Genomic DNA, 20,238 nt, shown 5'->3' with positions numbered 1-20,238 from the left:
AAATGTCACAGTTCTTAAACAAATGATTCCAGTTAACAATACATAACAGGTTGAAAAGTGCATAAAGTCTGATGTTTCCAATTTCGTGTTTGCAGCCTTCGATTTGGTGTTTTGTCTACTGGTGAATTTCGTTTCACTTGCTTGTAGAACATAGACTCTCAAAATTCATGTGTGCTTCTGAAAGTAAGTAAATGTGAAGTAATTGTTGGTATCAAAAACCATATCATTGTGGGCATTACTTAGATAGACAAGGTCCAAATGGTGGCGTTAAAATACATTTTATAGTCATGTAATGTACTTTTGCGAATTGTGTCTTTAGTGATGATGTGATGTGATGATGATGGACTTTAGTACTAAACATTAGTGAAGAAATCGTATAGATTCGTCTTATGTGTTAAAATAAAACACTCTGAGAGCAATAACGAATATTTATAAAACATAATAAATATACAAAGGTTCTTACCGTTGTAACTTAATCCCTTAAAATGTTTTACTTTTTTAGTTAATAATTTAATATCCCTTGCTTTTCTCTTTATATCAATATTCTTTTTTCATTTAATTTAAGCTCAATAAAAACAATACATTTTCCAGGTTTTAACATGATATTTATCATGTTTTCAGAAATAATCAATTTATTTTATTATAATCCACGCACTTCTAATTTAGAATTTATTTTTTTTTTAATAATTTTGTTTATTAGATTTGTTTTTTTAATAAATGAATGTACAACTATTACTTTTGAAATGATTGCAATAAGGTTTGTTTTTCTTTTTCCTTCTTTTTAACAACATCCAAACTTCTTTGGCGCCATGTGCTTTTCCTTAATTTAATTGGTCTGCTTCCAACGTAGCGTCCTGAAAAATGAATTTAATTGGTTAAGATTTTTTCAAAAACATTTTTGTAGTATTAATTTAAGGAGTTTTATGAAATTTTATATTTGTAAGTTCTAACTCAATTGTATTATTCCCTTAAATAAAATTACAAATCTGCAGAGCATCACCCTTAAATGAATATGTATTAAGTTTGGCTAATTAATCAAGACAAACTTATGTCAAACTAAGTAAAAATACACGCATTGCTAAATCCGACGAGACATGGTCTAACATGCTTTCTAGTTAACTTGGTGTTGGAAAAAGCAATACGAGAATTTGGCATGCCAAAACGGGGAACCTTAATCACTATACAAACTTTTACAAACTATCTTCTCTTGGCCTTTCGAAAAAATGTTTACTTATTTATTCTAACTTTCTAATTTCAACGTAAGCCTCAGTATGGGAGGGCAACAATTTATCCGAAAGTTTTGAGACAGCGGCGGGAGTTCCCCAAGGATGTATTCGAAGTCCCATTTTGTTTGCACTTTACATTGATGCGGTTTGTGAAATCCTACCGGGAGGTATAATATTTGGGGAATCTTTGATTAAAGTTTTACTGTATGCAGACGATCTGGTACTTTTGGCGGATAACCCATTTTCTTTACAACTGCAAATCAACAGACTTAAAGAATATTGCAAAACTTGGGGCTTACGGATCAATACTAGAAAAACCAAGGTTATGATATTTGAATCTAGGATGATGATGGAACATCAACAACGAGCGTATTGAATTTGTCAGATAGTTTAAACATCTAGGTGTTGACCTATAACCTAAACTGGACCAATCATGCGAAAGAGAAAACCAGGGAGGCCAAACTAGCCCTAAACCTGATGTGGCCCAATTTTTTTAGCAACCAACTTATTGACCTCTCTTCAAAGTACAGAGTCTTCAATGCAACAATAAATACTTGCTTATGTTACGCTGTCCAAGCCTTTGTATACGCTCAAATAGAGGGATTTGAGACTTTACACGTACGCCATACATGTCGAATCGGGGTAGCACCGATATATATTCAGAATCTGAAACGGCACTCCAACTATTTAGCTAAGGTTATGAAAAGAGAAAATTTGCATCATAAGACGATCTTGATAACACTGCTCAGTACAAATGCTTCTCCCTTCAGAGAATGGAACTCGCTTGCTGCAGGAGTTGATATAGTACTCTCCTTACTCTTCTACTCTGAACGTCGAACTTGTCGAATTGTAGAAGATGAGTGAGGTCAATGATTCTCGAGAATTTTCTCCAGATGAATCCTGAAACTAAAGGACGTTCTTATTCCTCTACCTTCCCAATATCATCATCCATTCCCACATAAACAAGGTATACCAGCCTACGTTTATGTCACCAACTCCCATCCCACCTCCCACGTTTGCAATGGCGAAAAAGCTAGCAACGGTCCTATCTCCTATACTCCTATACAACGTACAGGAAAGAGTCAAAAAAGCTACTGTAGCTCTCTTTTCTTGCAAATAAGCTATTGGTAATAAATGGGGTTTACAACCCGATTCACGCATTGGCTATACACATCGGTTATCAGACCGATTTTAACGTACAGTGTGGCAGTATGGTGGACTGCTTTAGAGAAAGGTATAAACAGGGATAAGTTAAATAAAGTCCAACGTTCAGCCTGCGGATCAACGTGATATCAACATCTGATATCCGTATTTTCTCTGACAGCCAGGCCGCTATCAAATCTCTGGACTCTGTCTCTACAAACTCTATAACAGTCCATAACTGTCGATCATCTCTAATGGAGATGGCGCAACAGTTTAATATTCACCTTTGCTGGGAGACATTCCAGGTAACTGTAAGGCAGATGAACTCGCCAGGAACGGTACAGTACAGCCCATTCTACCACGTTTGGCAAGTACTGGCATACCAATCGCTACTTGTAAACTGCTGCTAATGCAAGACGCTGTGAGGAGGGCAGGCACCAGGTGGAACAACATCACCACGTGTCAAGCCACAAAAAACATCTGGTCAACACTGTATTTAAAACGTTAAAGGTGCTTGCTCTCTCTAAGCAGATTGCATATAAGCTCGATAATAGGTGTCATAACCGGACACTGTCTAATAGGAAAGCACGCCACGAGACTAGGCGTATTCTCAAATGACTTTTGCAGAAGCTGTATGGACGAGGAAGAGGAAGAAACGGTTCTTCATCTTCTCTGCACATGCCCTGCTCTAGCTTGAAAACTCAAGAATTACGTAGGAGAATTCTTCTTTAACGATCTAAATCATATCGGTATAATAACCCTCTCACGTTCCGTAAGGGACTCAAACTGGTTCCATTGAGCTTAGGAGGAAGCCTCAAGATTCATGTGGTATCACAATGGGCCATTAAACTGGCCTAAGTGTGTCCGTTTCCATCTTGACTTGACTTGAACACTTGAAAATTTCTGTTATTACTCCAATGGACTTAGTGCAATTCGGCTAAAAAATGAATGTCTGTACTTGACCGCACCTCAGTTATTGGCTCAAGGGTATATTAAAAGTACGGGTAACACAGTTGAACTGTTTGAGGGAAGGCATGTAATTGCATATTTCACTAGATTATTGCTTATGAAAATGGCGGTAAAATAATGTAAAATAATTCCGGGTTGCGAGAGTAATAACCCCGAATCGCTTGAAACCACAGAGCTAAACGTAGTTCATGTGGAGCAAGTCAATTCCGTTGTAACCTGAGAAAATATTTTTTGGGCCATCAATACTTTTTCTCCGTATAAATCCCCAGGTATGGATGGCATACTGCCAGTTATGCTTCTGTGGCAGCTCCATGGCTGGAACAAATTTTCAAAGGATGTCTCCTTCTCAAACATGTGCCCATGTCGTGGAGACAGGTCAAAGTAGTTTTTATCCCGCGAGTGGGTAGGCGAGGTCACGAATCCGCGAAGGATTTCAGACCAATAAGCTTAACATCTTTTGTGCATAAAACCTTGGAGCGCATTCTTGATTACCATATTAGAGAAATCCTAGTTGGACGAACTCTCAAAAGCTCTCAGAATGCTTATCTTAAGGGCAAATCTACGGAGACTGTCCTTCATGAGGTAGTGCGTACTGTAGAACAAACAATCCATTATAAGGAATTTACTCTTGCCATCTTCCTAGACATAGAAGGTGCTTTTAACAACGTCCTTACAGAATCCATAGAAGAATCGCTCGTTAAGTTCGGTGTAGAAGACTTCATTCGAGAATGGATTATTTGCATGCTCAGTGGTAGGAAGATTCAAGCCTCTCTAGGCAATACAATCGTGAGTAGGTGAACACCCCATGGTGGTGTCCTTTCGCCTCTTCTATGGCTTCTGTCCATGGATACAATTCTCGTTAAATTAGAGAGATGTGGAGTGAAGGCAGTAGCCTATGCGGATGATTTGGTGCTATTGCTGTCAGGAAAGTACACCTCTGTGATTAGTGAAATCACGGAGTCAGCTTTGAAGAAAGTTAGCAACTGGGCCACGAGTTGTGGACTAGGAGTTAACCAAAGTAAAACTGAACTGTTGCTCTTTACCACCAAAACTAAAGTACCGCCCTTCACGCTACCTCGACTCAACGGTCAAATCCTATCATTGTCTTCCAGTGCAAAATATTTGGGAGTTATACTCGACCCTAAACTAAACTGGAAACTAAATATTGAAGTACGGGTTAAGAAGGCCTGTGTTGCCTTCTACGCCTGCAGCAAAACTTTCGGCAAAAAGTGGGGACTTCAGTCGAAGATGATTTTATGGACGTACAAAGCCGTAGTACGTCCAATCTTAACATATGGTTCGATTGTGTGGTGGCCAGCTCTTAGCCAAGCCTATAATATTGATAAGCTAAAGAAGGTTCAGAGAACAGCTTGCGTGGGCACCACAGGGGCCATGCGTACTTGCCCAACGGACGCCTTAAACGTTATTTTGGATCTTTTACCAATCGACCTTTTTATTAAATACATACTTTCCTGCAGCGCTATTAGGCTGAAGGAATCAAATAGCTGGTTGTCAAAACCTTATGGCTACAGCAACACTACGAAATTGATTCCCTCAGATATTGCCCGGTAGAAACTGACTACTGCACTCCTACTTTGAGCCTTAGTAAGGGTTTTAAGGTTATTTTCACATCGAGAGAAGATTGGGAGGATGACATCGTGTCGATAGGCTTCGACACAACCATCTTTACTGACGGCTCAAAGATGGAGTGCGGAGTTGGTTCTGGGATCTTTTCTGAGTCCCTAAATGTAGGCAAATCCTTTAGGCTTCCTGACTTTGCTAGCGTTTTTCAGGCTGAACTGCTGGCAATAAGAGAGGCATGTAAGATACCTAAACAAAGCCCAAACCAAAACCGAAATGCGGCTATCTTTACAGATGCATGCAGCTGTCAAAGCCATTAACTCGGCCACATCCTCATCTAAATTGGTCCAGCAATGTCGCGATGAGCTTGCGAGTCTGAATATTAACCTCGGTGTCACCCTGATCTGGGTTCCGGGTCATAGATGTATCGTGGGAAATGAACGGGCTGACGAGCTAGCCAGGCAAGGATCGGCCCTTCATAGCTCACTTGGGGAAATGGTTAACATTCTTCTTGGGGCTATGAAGGGTACAATCTTTTCTATCTACCAAACTGAATCAAACCGAAGGTGGAGCAATTTTCCCAACTGCATTATATCTAGGAAAATAAGGCCCACATATAATAAAACCCGTACAAACAATCTTCTGTGCAGGCAGGGCAAGACATAGCCAGGATTGTTGCGGTTTGTACCGGACATTGGCCTATAGGAGTTCATGCAGAGAAGTTGGGTATCTCTTACAACACCTTTTGCCGTAGCTGTAGTGACCAAAGAGAAAGTGAAACCATAATTCATTTCCTCTGCAAATGTCCTGCTTTGGCAAATACCAGAATGAAATACTTTGGAAAAGCATCCTTTCACAAACTTGATGAGCTATCTGAGGCAAAGATTAGAGACCTAATCTTTTTTCTCAATGCGACAAAATGGCTCTAACACAATCGCTATGAAGCTTCTCTATCAATCTATCCCTTTCAATCAAAGGTCAAACGAGTTTTTGGTATCAAAACGGCGCACTACAGCGCTAATTGGATCTCAGGTTAGGTTGCCTTGAGATCGCCATTTCTACCTATCTACCTAAAATAATGATAGATGTGAAACATTGCGACCGAGTTCAAGAGATACTAATGTTTCAATTATTCAACGGTCATCTATCTTATATTAAGGTCTTTCTTTTGAATTATTTTTAAGAGACACAAGTCTCTCCCCTGATATGCTAATCGTACACGATATTCGGACGAACAAAGTTCTGTTAACAAATGATTGATTAATTATAGGTATAAACTTACCATCCATTTCTTTCATTGCTCGAATGAAATCAGCAGGTTCCCTAAAGCTTACAAATCCGAAGCCTTTACTCTTTCCAGTTCGTTTATCGCGAATGACTCGAGCTTTTTGGAACGATGGAAATTTATTAAATATCCTTGTGAGAATTTCATCGTTTACATCGTTTCCCAGATCTCCACAAAATATTCTAAAATCGTTGTCTGGCCAGTCGGCAAGTGAAGAATCCTCCCAAATCTGTCCACCTGCCACTCTAACCGTTTTTCTATCCTTCTTCTTATTTTTCTCAGTTTGAAACGATTGCAGAGCAGATGAAGCGCGAGCAGCTTTGATGGCTTCTTCGGCAATTGGATTTGGTCCGGATTTCTCAGCTTTGAGTTTCTTTAATTTTTGTGTTACATCGAATTGAATGGCATTGATGTCGATGTGCGGAGCAGCAGCAACTTGCGAGATATTTACAGACTGTCGACTTTGGTAAAATTTCGGTGCACTACTTAGAACAACGGGTGTGGGATTTGCTTTGGATTGGCTATCAGCAGTTGTTGGCACAAAAGTGGAAAGAAACGATGGAGGAATCGGCAGGGGTGGTGGAGCTGGTGTCCGAGTAACTGGAGCCTGATTTAACTTCTGTTGTACTTGACTGTAAGTATTTGAGCCAATGATGGGGCGAACTTGGTTTGGTACAAATATGTTACGATTAGAGACTACAGCTGGCTTTGAGATTTCCGCCTCGAAGCTGAAATTATTTTTTGGTGTGTTAAAATAGAATGCTAGATTTTGGAGGTTTTAATAACTTACCGAGACATCTCGTCTTCCATGGCTTTTCGCTTTTCTCCCATATTTTTTATAAACGTTTACAAAATTTGTTCAGGAAAATAGTTGATCTCGATGTCTTGATGATTGAAAAAAGATGCTCTGCTGCTCCACCGTTCGCCACAACAAACGACTTGACAGTTGACAGCCTGTTTTGACGTTTAAAATTAGCTCAGTTTATATTTATGGTGCTCATAAGATCTGTGAGTAAATTTACTACAGAGAATATCTGCTTTCTTTAAGACCCAACAAATAGGTATTATAATCTTCATTTATGTAAGTCTTTAATATTTTGTTTTGTACAATTAAGTATCCTGATAACATAAATATGAAAACGATAGACGAACACTCTTTTGCGATTTCTGGAAATGTCCAGTCACAGTAACCGAACGCGGCTAGATTCTCCTGTTGTCATTATTTTTGACAGCCGAAAATTCATGGAGATCAAGAGAATCTCAAGATTGGAACTCGCCCAATTCGTATATTTTATATTTTCATTTTCCATGTGCTGGTCCTTCTGTAATCCGTACCTTGGCCGGTAGAATATTTTATTCTATTTCACAATGGAAGTAATATATTTTTTATAAAACTTAATAAATTACAAAGCTTGTTATGTTTACCAAATCGAGAATTCTGTACAAAAGCAGCTTTCTAAAGTGCTTCCAAAGAAACAGTACCTTTAAGTCCGAAATATTAGCTGAACCCAACAGCTTAGTGGACCAAAAAGCGTTGAGTGAATTTAAAAAATTGCTCAAAAAGCTAGAGGTGCCGGTAAGGGATGGATTTACATGTTTACAAATAGAATGCAGATTATGCAATAATCCTACCAGATCGACGGCGTTTTTAAATAAAACGACAGGTTTGTAAAGAGTAAGTCTAGAAGAGGAAGTCCTTTACAGTTTCCTTTATTTGACCAATTTTTTAAGGTCTCTTCATGTGCCCATCATGCCAAGTTAAATTTCCCTTTAAGGATGTTAAAAAAAGCTACGAGGAAAATGTTCAAATCAATGAGGTCAATTTGAAGAAAGATGTGTACATTCCCTCGATAAATACGGTTGAAGAAGTGCCCAAGGAAATCTGTGATAGCCTGAAAATACCATCAATTAGTACTCAGTTGCGAAAATTTGGTGTGAAATATGACAGTGATACTGAAAATCTGTACTTTCCATTGAAGGATGCAACTGGCCAACACGTTGGTGATAAAATTCTAAACCTGGCCACTCTAGCAGAGGAAACTTTACCCAAAGATAATTGTTCGGGTATCCTATGTCATGGCCCAACGGATGCATCCAAAGCAGTTTTGGTTTCAAATATTATGGATTACCTCTCACTTTGTGGACAGAAGGTTGAAGGATGTGAGTGGTGTTTGAGTTTTTGTTGAGTTTCTTTCAATATTAATCTTCTTTCTTAAGATAGTATAATTTGCTTGCCGTACTCGCTCAAAGCACTGCCACAAGAGTGTCTCCCTGCCTTGGAGACGTATAAAGAACTAATATTTTGGTTTGACTTCGATTCGGCCGGTTGGGATGTGGCTCACAACTTTTCTATTAAGTTAGAAGAAAGACGGTGCCTTTTCATTCGTCCCACCGATGTTCAACCTACACCTTTTAAGGCTATGAAGAAACACTTGAACCTGCGACACATAATACAAAGAGCTACTCCCATTCGTCACAAGTCGATCACTACCTTCAGCGAACTGAAGATGGACATTCTTAGTGAGTTGCAAAACATCGAAAAAGTAAACGGAGTCAAATGGAAGCGGTTTCCTGTTCTAAATAAGCTGCTTAAAGGTCATCGAAAGGGTGAACTTACCATCTTGACTGGACCCACCGGTTCGGGGAAGACGACATTTATGTCCGAGTACTCCCTAGACCTGGCACTCCAAGGCGTATCCACGTTATGGGGTTCATTTGAAATTCGAAATACACGACTGGCGTTGACATTACTGCGGCAGTATGTCGGCTATCCCCTCGATGACAAACTCAACGAGTTTGAATATTGGACAAGCGAATTTGAGAAGTATCCCATGTATTTTATGACCTTTCACGGCCAGCAGAGCATTAAAGTTGTCATGGACGCCATAGAACACGCTCAGTATGTGTATGACATCAAACATGTTATCATTGATAATATTCAATTTATGATGGGAATGTCGGGATTCAATAAGGTCGATAAATTCTACGAACAGGACGCAGTTATCAGTGCTTTTAGGTCGTATGCAACGCGTAAGAATGTGCATGTCACTTTAGTAATGCATCCACGAAAAGAACGTGATTCAGACGAGTTGACCACTAGTTCAATATTTGGCAGTGCTAAAGCTACACAAGAGGCCGATAATGTTTTGATCATTCAAGACAGAAGGCTTACATCAGTTGGAGGGAAGAAGTTTTTGCAAGTATGTTATGTCCTTATTTAAATATCAACATATTATTAATGATAATTTTTTGCGTAGGTTGCCAAAAATAGATACACTGGAGACCTGGGAATTATGCCTTTAGAATTCGACAAAGATGGATTAAGTTATGTTAAGAAAAAAAAGAAAAAAGAAGAAATAAAATCTTAAAGAAATTAAAAAATGACGTGATTGTGTTCTAAAGCTTTTTTAAGAATTCAAAAAAAACTTTGATTAACGTCAAATATACATACAAGCAATGACTCCTTTCTTCCCGAATACAAGAGTTTAAGAAGAATCGCATCCATTTGTCTTATATCGTAGATGGGATATTCTAGATTTGTTCACTGTTGTTTAAATGGAAATGGGAATTATTGAATTGAAATGGAAACTCCTTACTTGAATATCAATTGAACTATCCATAGAAGCTAAAACTCTAGAGTAAACGTCTAACTTGAGGATGATGATAATGAATGAAGTGCTAGTGCACTATTTTATTAAGGTCGTCAGGCTTCACGATAGCTGCCGTCTGGTAAAAACAGAACTCCCGTCAACCCTAGAAATTCTTACAGGCTGGCGTGCTCCAAAGACATAGTTCCAATTAGGTTTTAGATGAAATGCAATCATATTTGCATCCATATTATAAAGCAATCTTTTACTGCATTCTCGTAACATCAAAACACATACTTTAAAGTAGAAAACAAGCTCGAAATAAAAAGTACATATAGGTTTATAATTCATAAAATTTATATTTATTTAATAAATATAGGAGAAGATACAAAAATAATATAACAGCTTAATAGTGTTTTATTCGGGTAAACTGTTTAACAGATCGTTGACAGTATTGGAATCTTCTAAAGTATTCCGATATTCACTTTCCTTTTTACTCAAAAGCTTGCTATAACTTTTCTTATTGAAAGTTTTCCCACTTGGATGACCAAATGAAAAGTTCTTTGGGTTTTTAGAGGACTGACTCTTTATCCCATTCATCGGCTCATCGACAATGGTAATATTTTTTTTAGCCGTCATATGACTACCACCAATCATACAAAGATTCTCAAATCGGAAATTCTGAGGAAACTTATGCGCACTGATGCAATGATCTTTTCTTTCTTCAGCTGTGAAGCTCTTATGCACGCACTCTTCAATGAAACATTGATACATTGCTTTGGATTTCGATAGGACAGAAAAATATGAATCATGGTTTTCGGAAAGATGCAAATCCAATAAATGGGGTGTTGGAAGGTTTTTCTTACATTGACTGCAAATGTACCTGTGTAGGCTGTTGTAGTGACTCTGATAGGCAGCGACAGATTGAAAAGAATTTCCACAACCGGCTACATTGCAATAAATTTCCTGTTGGTTTCTGGAAAAAGGAGAATATTATGTGTGAATTATTTTGCACGCGTGCAGAGAATTTCAGTCCGTTACTTTGTGTCATAGTTGTCCTCATCTTCGACTGTTAAGACTCCTTTTTTCATATATTTTGGAAAATAAACTTTGCTTTCAAAGAAAGGGTCGGAAGGTCCTTTGAATCCACCGTCTATTAGGGCTAAATGATTGATTAAATCTTCTGTTTTCATTTTGCAGTATCTATGAGATAATTAAAATATTTTTATTAAATTATAAGTCTTTTAAAATAAACAGTTTAAAGATTATTTTGTTTTGTTTGCTTATTTATTTCGATGATTATCAAGATTTGACGTTTTATTATAATCTGTCAAAATTTTAAATATTTATACCAGGGGCGCAGTTAAATAAGCTTTGACAAAAGGCAGGTTCAGAAAGCACAAGGGAATTATTTGGAGTCAACTGCATTCCTTGAACGTACATTTTGACCAAGGCAACTAGTTATTTTTTCAAGTGTTCTACCTTCAGTTCATCGTACAAAAAATACAGAAAACATTATTATCTACAACACAGTCCTTAGGCAAACTATAAGTTCATCTCGATTTGCATTTCGTATTGTAAGGAAATATAGCTTATTTCTTTTCTAATTTGACGAGGAACCCCTTAACACAAAATACTAAATGGAATTGTGCGGAAAATAAATAAATCATAGAGAAATAGAGCTTTCAGTTAATTGAAAAAAAAACATGATCAATTTAAATTCCGAAATAAGATGACTTGACAGTTATGGAATTTTTTCTTGACTAACTTTCCAGTCAAGTTACCAATAAAGTTGCTTTAATTGGAATGCAATTTTTTGGCAGCTGGCAATGGGCAGGTTTAGGTAACAAAAGGGACTTCATTTGCAGTCAAATTCATTCCTTGAACTTAAATTTTGAGCAAGGCAACTAGTTAGTTTTCCAAGTGTCATGAATTTCAAAATTCAGAACTTTATTTCACAAATTTTGACTTTAAGTTCATAGTACAAGAACTACCAAACACATTATTGTCTAAAAAAAACACTCCTCAGACAAGCTACAAGTCGTTTACGATTTGTCTTTTGTGTTATAAATAAATATTACTTATTTCTTTTATAAATTGACAAGGAACCCTTTTACAGTAACCTTTAAATCGAATTGTGCTGAAAATAAATAAATTATAGAGTAGTAAAGCTCAGTTTTCACTTGAATGAAAAAACATGATCAGTTGTCATTTTGAAATAAGTTGACTTGATATTAAGGGATATTTTTTGTGACTAACTTTCCAGACCACTTTCCGATAAAGTTCCCTTAATTGGAAGGCATTTTTTGGCAGCTGGCCAATCGGATACTAGAAACTTGTCTTACTTCCAAGTCCCTTATGTTGCCTGAACCTGCCCAATCAAATACTAGAAACTTGCCTTACTCCCAAGTCCCTTATGTCGACTGAACCTGCGCAATGAAAGGAAAAGGCTTTTTTCCCCTGATTTCTAAATTTTGTCAGTTACGAACGATTATTGCTAGAAATTGTTTATCTGTCAAAGTTTCAATATGAAAAATTAAAAAAGTTGTTTTACAACTTTATGTCACTAAATGAATAGCGAAAGATTGATAAATAGATGAAATATTTCAAAACATTGGTTTACTGTATAATAAACGTTTGTGGTTTGATTTAGGTAAGGAGTTAGCTTTAAATTGGATCATAGTTTGCTTCGAAGCCAAAACAAATCATTCACTTAAATAGTCTAACACTTTTAACTAATCTCCCGAGCTAAGTTGTAGATTGTTACAAATCGTAACTATTTGACACTTCAGCAATGAGTTTTCGAAAGTTATGATGACATCATATACGACATAATAATCTTAACATTTATTAATGACAATGGACAGGTGCAGCCAACTTGTTAAGCTTAGTGTACACGATTGCCAGATCTGTAAATATTGATAGATCTGCCACTGAAAAATTTGTCTCGAATGGCTGACAATCGTGTACACACCAAATTAATTTGCAGACAAATGGTTTGGCTCCTTATTTGCAGACAAATATCTGCCATTTAATTTGTAGATTTTTGGCAATCGTGTACACGCAAGCTGACAACCGTGTACTGTACACACCAAATTGATTTGCAGAAAAATTTGTTCATCAATCATTTTGAAGACAAATGAATTTGCAGATGTGGCAATAGTGTGTACACAAAATTCATTGGGAGATCACCAAATTTTTTTCATTTTCTGACGTTTCTGCAAACGTCTGACAATGAATAAATTTGCAGATGCCGTTTGAGGAACATTTGCAAATTTATTCATTAGCAGACAAATTTGGAGAAAACTACAAGGTAAATTTTAAGTTGTTTTTTTTTTCATTTCAAAGAAAATGTATAAAAACGTTAACATTTATTTTCAGATATGGATGCTTATATTGAAAATGAGAGTGCTGAACATGTACAGCCTATTACGGTTGAGGCATTTACACGGTCACCGTCGCCTGAAAACCGATGTTTTCAAAACATCGATGTATCGTTTGCATCCCTAGTGACAATGAGCTGAAAATAAATTTGCAGATCAAAAATTTGATTTGGTGTGTACACGGTTGGCAGAAAATCTACAAATGTTTGCAAATCTATTGCTAGCTATTTGGCCAAATTAGTTTGTCGAGATTGTCAGACAAATATTTGGCAACAGATTTGCAGATGTTTGTAGATATATGCAAACCGTGTACACACAAATTAAAATTTTCAGCTCATTGTCATCTCATTGTCACACATTGTCAGACGTTTGCAGATCTGACAATGATCTGGCAATCGTGTACACTAAAGCTTAGTCCGTTGTGAACCAGGGCCTAGTGACTTACAACTCTCAACCATTCCTGTGTGCGAGTACTGTTGTCAGGAATGGAAGTGACCTACAATTTAAGGCCGAATCCGAACGGCTAGTTTGAGAAAGCACTTTTTTATGACAAGAATTACTCTTGGAGAATTTGTCAATTCCTCGCAAGAGGCAGTACCCGCGAAAATTAATTTTTTTTTAAATTAAGGTGGCACAGGCAGGGATTGAACCCTAGACCCCTTGCATGACAGTCCAACGCACTAACCATCATGCCACGGGTACTACGCGACATTGCCGGACCAATTTAGATGAGGATGTGGCCGAGTTAATGGCTAGACTGTCTGTAAAGATAGCCTCATTTCGGTTTTGGTTTGGGCTTTTTTTAAGTATCTTACATGCCTCCCTTATTGCCTGCAGTTCAGCTTGAAAAACGCTAGCAAAGTCAGGAAGCCTAAAGGATTAAGCTACATTTAAGGACTCAGAAAAGATCGCAGAATTAACTCCGCACTCCATCTTTGAGCCGTCAGTAAAGATGGGTGTGTCGAAACCTATCGACACGATGTCATCCTCCCAATCTTCTCTGGATGGGAAAATAACCTTAAAACCCTTACTAAGGCTCAAAGTTGGAGTGCAATAGTCAGTGTCTACCGAGAGGGAATCAATTAGATTTAGAAGATTTAACGTTTAAGGCGTCCGTGGGCAAGTACGCATGGCCCCTGTGGTGCCAACGCAAGCTGTTCTCTGAACCTTCTTTAGCTTATCAATATTATAGTCTTTGCTAAGAGCAGGCCACCACACAATCGAACCATATGTAAAGATTGGACGTATTACGTCTGTGTACGTCAATAAAATCATCTTCGACTGAAGTCGCCACTTTTTGCCGAAAGTTTTGCTGCAGGCGTAGAAGGCAACACAGGCCTTCTTAACCCGTACTTCAATATTTAGTTTCCAGTTTAGGGTCGAGTCCCAAATATTTTGCACTGGAAGACAATGATAGGATTTGACCGTTGAGTCGAGGTAGCGTGAAGGGGGCTACTTTAGTTTTGGTGGTAAAGAGCAACAGTTCAGTTTTACTTTGGGTAACTCCTAGTCCACAACTCGTGGCCAACTGCTAACTTTCTTCAAAGCTGACTCCGTGATTTCACTAATGACAAAGGTGTATATCTCTCTAATTTAATGAGAGTTGTATCCATGACCAGAAGCCATAGAAGAGGCGATAAGATACCACCCTGGGGTGTTCCCATACTCACGTGTTTTGTTGCGATTGTATTGCTTAGAGTGGCTCGAATCTTCCTACCAATGAGCATGGAAATAATCCATTCTCGACATGACATTTACTACAACTATTTTATTAAAAATTTATCTTGGACAATTCTAAAAAGTTAAAACAAACTTAAAACAACATATACATATAGATCAAAAAGTTCAACTTTCAAAATCAAATTGATACATGTTGTAGTTGTAAAATTAGAGTATGAACCACTACTATTCTCCGATAGAATAAGAATATTATGAACATAAAAGCAGGGATTCAATAAAAAAAAAGAACTATCAACTTAACGTGCTCCGGTAATAGTCAATATAACTTTTACTTACTTACTTAAGGTGGCGCTACAGTCCTGTGTGAACTAGGCCCTCACCCAACAAACTTTTCCATCTAGCTCGGTCCCTAGCTGGATGTCTCCAGTTTCGCGCTCCAAGTTGGGTGAGATCACCTTCCACTTGTGAGTGCCACCTGACCCGTGGTCTTCCTGTACTGCGCTGTCCTGTAGGTGTGGATTCGAAGACTTTAAGGGCCGGAGCATTGGTTTCCATGCGCTCTACGTGACCCAGCCATCTTAGTCGTTGGACTTTCACCCTTCTGGCTAAGTCTACGTCGCTGTACAGCCCGTACAGTTCGTCGTTCCATCTTCTCCTCCACTCCCCTTCGATGCATACGGGAAGGTAGATCACACGAAGAACTTTTCTCTCGAAGCAACCCAAGATGCTTTCATCCGCTTTTGTCATAGTCCATGCTTCTGCACCGTACAGCAGGACGGGGATGATAAGGGTCTTATATAGCGACACTTTGGTCCCTTGAAAGAGGACTTTACCACTCAATAGCTTTCTTAGTCCAAAGAAACAGCGGTTAGCAAGAGTTATTCTGCGTTTGATCTCAGCGCTATTGTTGTTTTCTGCGTTTACAGCGGAGTCTAGGTAGACGAAGTCCTTGATTACCTCAAAGTTACGTTTGTCAATGGTGAAGTTTTGACCAAGACGTGCGTCGGTGTTGTATGTCCTTTCTTGACGACAGCATGTACTTTGTTTTGCCCTCATTAACCGTTAAACCCATTTTTGCCGCCTCTGCCTCAATACTCACAAAAGCCCCATTGACATCACGCTGAGTTCTTCCGATTATGTCAATGTCATCAGCGTAAGCTAGTAATTGAACAGACTTTTGAAAGATAGTGCCTCTAGTGTTAACGTGTGAGGTCTGCACTATCCTTTCAAGCGCGATGTTAAAAAACTCACATGACAGCTCATCACCTTGTCTAAAACATTTTTTGACATCGAAAGGTTCAATATAACTTTTACGAAACCAATATGTTCTCTTAAGTTGATCTGATCTGATAATCAATAAATAATTGTAAAGGTCTAAATAGAGGCACTTAAAAATGTACAGATTAAAGTTTTTTATTAAAATTACTTACATCATTTTCATTTTTTAATTTTTAAGTTAAGCTAATAAACGCGTCAAAAATAATAAATGTAACGACAATTTGCCGAAATGTTCATAAAAAACATTGCGTATACGCCCAAGTGTACGAACACTGTTAGTTCCCTTATGTAGACTTATTGGATTTTAAAACACATACAAATGTTTGCCTCTAATGTGAGGCAAACTATTTTACGTATAATCTGATTTCTAAATTAAAAAACAAAATTTGTATAGATAGATAAATCTTCACTTTATTTATAAATATTAAAAATTGTTTTTTTATTGTAACATTATTATAATTATATTAATACAAAATATATTTTGTTTCTTTTTTGGTAATCTATTCCGCTCACAACAATTTGAGCAAACTTTGCGCATCATTATCAAACCATAGGTACATAACATACATGAGAACCATTTCATTTCATTTCACTCTTTATCTTTATAAACAAAAATAAATTAAATATTATTTATTTATGGCGTTGGCATTTTGTTTCGTTTGCGTAAAATTTTCATCAGCTGCTTCGACATAAAATATGGTTTTTCTTCAGAACCATCATTACGTTCACAGTCTTCCACTATTAATAAATAAAAACAATTAATTTAATTTGTTTCTCTAACTACGGCAAATAATATTAATAACTATAATTAATTACAACATATTCAGGCAAATAAGATTGTACACATTAATACCGGCTAAAAAGTGAGCAAGCAAAAACAATACTTAATTTCAGCGTGATATCAAAAGCTGGACAATTTTTCTCGCAGGATTTTAGTATGTTTCCAAAATTCGGATAGTTAAGATCTTATTTTCCTGAACATGCCATAAGGCAGGTTAAGTTTACTCAAAATAAGGCGTTAGAAGCCCAAAAATAAGCCATACCAAAAGTAAAAACACATAAATTAAGTTCGACTTACAGAAACATAAAAACAACGTATCAACTGCCATCGAGTATACTCCGAAAAATACACTTGTAATCAAAAAAGTTGCAATTACAACTATAGTAATTGGAACGGCAATATAATTTAAAGCAGGTTCAGTTGGTGTATTTTCGAAGTAATAATACGTGCCGACGCCAGCAGCACCAGTTAGAAGCAATTTCGAGAGGAAGAACAAGAAATCAGTCACTTTGTCCACAGCTATCACACGTAGAAAATTTCTCATTAGCAGATTAAAAGAGTCCTTAGCACTTGCGCAGAAATTTTTTCCATGGATTGCACACATTATGTATGCGTTCTTATTAATGAAACGTAAAAAGTTCTCCAAACACCAAAAGAAGCATTTCATGCAACAAAGGATACCTCTTGTCACACTATTGTCGAATTTCTTTAATTTCTGATCGATGTATTCTAGAACAACACGAATAAATCGACAGATGGTTAATATAAATGCTCCGAGTGCCACAGTTCCAAGATGATAGCGCACTGTTCTACCGAATGCTTGACTCAGAACAAAATATGGAACATCAGATTTGTGGAATGTCCAATACCAAGTTGCAAAGGTAGCTGCCAATACCATCTCACCTAATGCCGATATGAAGAATGATAACCACAAAAATCCAATAAAATTGTAAATCTATAAACAAAAAAAGGAATAATGAACATAAATTCGTTTTATAGGTGTTGATTACACTTACTTGAAAATACGAAACAATCTTTGGATTTCCAATGCCTTCAAAAAAGCACCCAGTTTCAATGCATGGATTATTTTGCCCTGAGAACAATGCAAAACTACTTGGTTTAAGGAAGCAGTGGTTTTGAAAAATCACCGGATCACAAGCAGCTCCTCGAGTGTAATTTGTTGCAATGCCTTCACATCTACAGTCCTCAGTCGATTCAGCTGATCGTGTTACTATGAACGATGGATCTCCAACTGAAGCCAAGAATAGACCAATCACAACCGATATTGATATTGTGCACATGAACAAAAACCATGGAAAAATAGGGAAGAAAACAGTTGCAACTACACATGAAACTGCCCTGTTGATAAAATAGACAAGAGTTACGACATTTAATAATTATTTACTTTATTCTGCAAGGTATACTTACTTGCTGCCTTCCTTGACCAAAGCTACTGCTATTCGAATTCTACTTCTTAGAACAATGACTAAAAGAAATATCACAACGAATACTATGCCAAGAATTATTGATGCATAGAGCCAGAGTTTTGCGTCCTGGAAAATATTTTTAACAGTTGACGATAGGTTAAGAGAATGATTTGGAACTGCCGTGGTATTCTTCCAGTATTTGTATTGGCCAATACTAAAATATACACCTATAAAAATAGAAGTTTGGGTTTATATATAATTTCTTGAAAAAAAAACAAAGAATTTATTTTTCAACATCCTTACCAAATCCGAGTCCGACTAGTACTCCCAATATAGACAGCCAAACTAACGGTGTCGCAACCCATCTCATTAGAGCAATGAATATGAGTGATGCTGCCATTGTTACAACCAGAACCAAGAAAATTGTAGGCCATGAGCTTATAATATCTTCAACAACTTTCTCGCCAACCTTAAAAAAAACGTTAAGATTTCATTTTTAATACTATAATAAAGACTGGTACATAGATTTTTACAAAATCATAAGTTTGAAAAATTTCCTGTATGACTTATGGCTTTTTTTTTGAAACGCATCCTAGGCTAAAATCTTAAAAAAGAATCAGTTGGCGTTTAACATTTTTAAAAGAGCGTGTTTTTGTGATACATTTTATTGTTTTTATCAGTGTAAGTGACACTTTCAAAAACAGTTTTTAATGGGAGGACAAAAAGTATTCCAAAAATTTTAAAAACGTTCAAAAATGTGTATGAATACAATTTTCAATTTTATTGCGTTGAACTGATTCTGTGACAGAGGGGGTGGTTGTGGAAGAAATAATAATATTTTTAACACTTAAGATATTATAAATAAATAATAGGAACAATGTTTAAAGAGTTAAAGCCAACTGATTGGACTAATTATAAATGTGTGTGTGTTTTTTTTTAATGTATTGCTGATTTCTTCTTGCGGTGGAATCGCATATGTAATTTACCATTAAGTATGTAAGGCATTATTAATGTTAACATATCGGTTTAGTTAAATATTATAAAATGTACGAAAGAATTGAAAGTTAATTGCTCTAATAGCTCAAGTCATTTAGCAACTTAATGTTTTAAACATCAAATACATATATTATATACATAATGTACTTGTATGTACAACAGCACATGGTATGAAAATTGTTTCTGTTTGAACAGGCTAACCTTGATATAAAAGATATATTTCTTCTGTACTGTTTTAAGGTAATAATGGCTGAATCACAAACAAGCTTCAGCTTCGGTTTCACCTTACGTTTACGAGTTTAGCTATAGGAATTCAATGCATGCTATCACAATGGAGCTTCGACCTTAAGGTTCGTTTGACAATCGTAAGGAAAAGAACGTAATGTAACGTAATGTGACTCCAAACGGAAGCTCTAGTTCATGGCTAAATCACAAACACGCTTCAGCTTCGGCTTCGTCTGCGTTACGGTGGGCCTGCTTCGAGGTTGCTTTGAATGACATTTCTATTATTTCATCCCTCCAAAGAGCAAATATTTTGTTTGTTGACATTTTTTTACAGCTGATGAGTTGTCAGACAAAGCAAATGTTCAGATAATTGAACTAGAGCTTCCGTTTGGAGTCACATTACGTTCTTTTCCTTACGATTGTCAAACGAAACGTGAGGTCGAAGCTCCATTGTGATAGCATGCATTGAATTCCTTTGGCTGAACTCATAAACGTCAGGCGAAGTCGAAGCTGAAGCGTGTTTGTGTTTCAGCCATTATCTGAACATTTGCTTTGTCTGACAGCTCAAGTGAAAATGAAGCTAACGCTAAGTGAGTTTTGGATTCAGCCATAATAGATTCAAACCTCATAGCAATGGACAGGTTCAAAGGACATAACTGAAACTGAAACTAAAGCTA

General features: G+C 37.0%; 4 protein-coding genes across 8 annotated transcripts in view; 1 reads left to right on the top strand and 3 right to left on the bottom strand.

Moving 5' to 3' along the window:
• Nucleotides 1–646: 646 nt before the first annotated feature.
• Nucleotides 647–7,155, bottom strand: LOC129946686 (RNA-binding protein 42). Its single transcript, XM_056056958.1, has 3 exons — nucleotides 6,995–7,155; nucleotides 6,202–6,932; nucleotides 647–854 (listed from the first exon to the last, which is right to left on the bottom strand). The coding sequence occupies exons 1-3, from the start codon at nucleotides 7,033–7,035 to the stop codon at nucleotides 733–735; spliced, it is 894 nt and encodes a 297-aa protein (XP_055912933.1). The 5' UTR covers nucleotides 7,036–7,155; the 3' UTR covers nucleotides 647–732.
• A 337-nt stretch (nucleotides 7,156–7,492) lies between these two features.
• Nucleotides 7,493–9,586, top strand: LOC129946685 (mitochondrial DNA helicase). Its single transcript, XM_056056957.1, has 4 exons — nucleotides 7,493–7,868; nucleotides 7,936–8,364; nucleotides 8,422–9,404; nucleotides 9,462–9,586. The coding sequence occupies exons 1-4, from the start codon at nucleotides 7,622–7,624 to the stop codon at nucleotides 9,570–9,572; spliced, it is 1,770 nt and encodes a 589-aa protein (XP_055912932.1). The 5' UTR covers nucleotides 7,493–7,621; the 3' UTR covers nucleotides 9,573–9,586.
• A 540-nt stretch (nucleotides 9,587–10,126) lies between these two features.
• Nucleotides 10,127–11,083, bottom strand: LOC129946249 (protein lethal(2)k10201). The gene is made up of 2 exons (XM_056056375.1): nucleotides 10,833–11,083; nucleotides 10,127–10,767 (listed from the first exon to the last, which is right to left on the bottom strand). The coding sequence occupies exons 1-2, from the start codon at nucleotides 10,982–10,984 to the stop codon at nucleotides 10,209–10,211; spliced, it is 711 nt and encodes a 236-aa protein (XP_055912350.1). The 5' UTR covers nucleotides 10,985–11,083; the 3' UTR covers nucleotides 10,127–10,208.
• A 5,434-nt stretch (nucleotides 11,084–16,517) lies between these two features.
• LOC129944167 (choline transporter-like 2) overlaps nucleotides 16,518–20,238 on the bottom strand; it is a 61,192-nt gene continuing 57,471 nt past the window's right edge. For all 5 annotated transcript variants that reach the window (XM_056053401.1, XM_056053400.1, XM_056053399.1 and 2 more), the window contains 5 exons: nucleotides 18,644–18,809; nucleotides 18,342–18,567; nucleotides 17,930–18,272; nucleotides 17,211–17,868; nucleotides 16,518–16,870 (listed from right to left, as the gene is read on the bottom strand). In XM_056053401.1, coding sequence (XP_055909376.1) covers nucleotides 16,767–16,870; nucleotides 17,211–17,868; nucleotides 17,930–18,272; nucleotides 18,342–18,567; nucleotides 18,644–18,809 — 1,497 coding nt within the window. In that variant the 3' untranslated portion in view covers nucleotides 16,518–16,766. The remainder of the gene's footprint in view (nucleotides 16,871–17,210; nucleotides 17,869–17,929; nucleotides 18,273–18,341; nucleotides 18,568–18,643; nucleotides 18,810–20,238) is intronic.

Source organism: Eupeodes corollae, chromosome 2, assembly GCF_945859685.1.
Source record: "Eupeodes corollae chromosome 2, idEupCoro1.1, whole genome shotgun sequence".
NCBI classification, from domain to species: Eukaryota; Metazoa; Arthropoda; class Insecta; order Diptera; family Syrphidae; genus Eupeodes; species Eupeodes corollae.
This window is presented reverse-complemented; position numbering and strand designations above follow the sequence as displayed.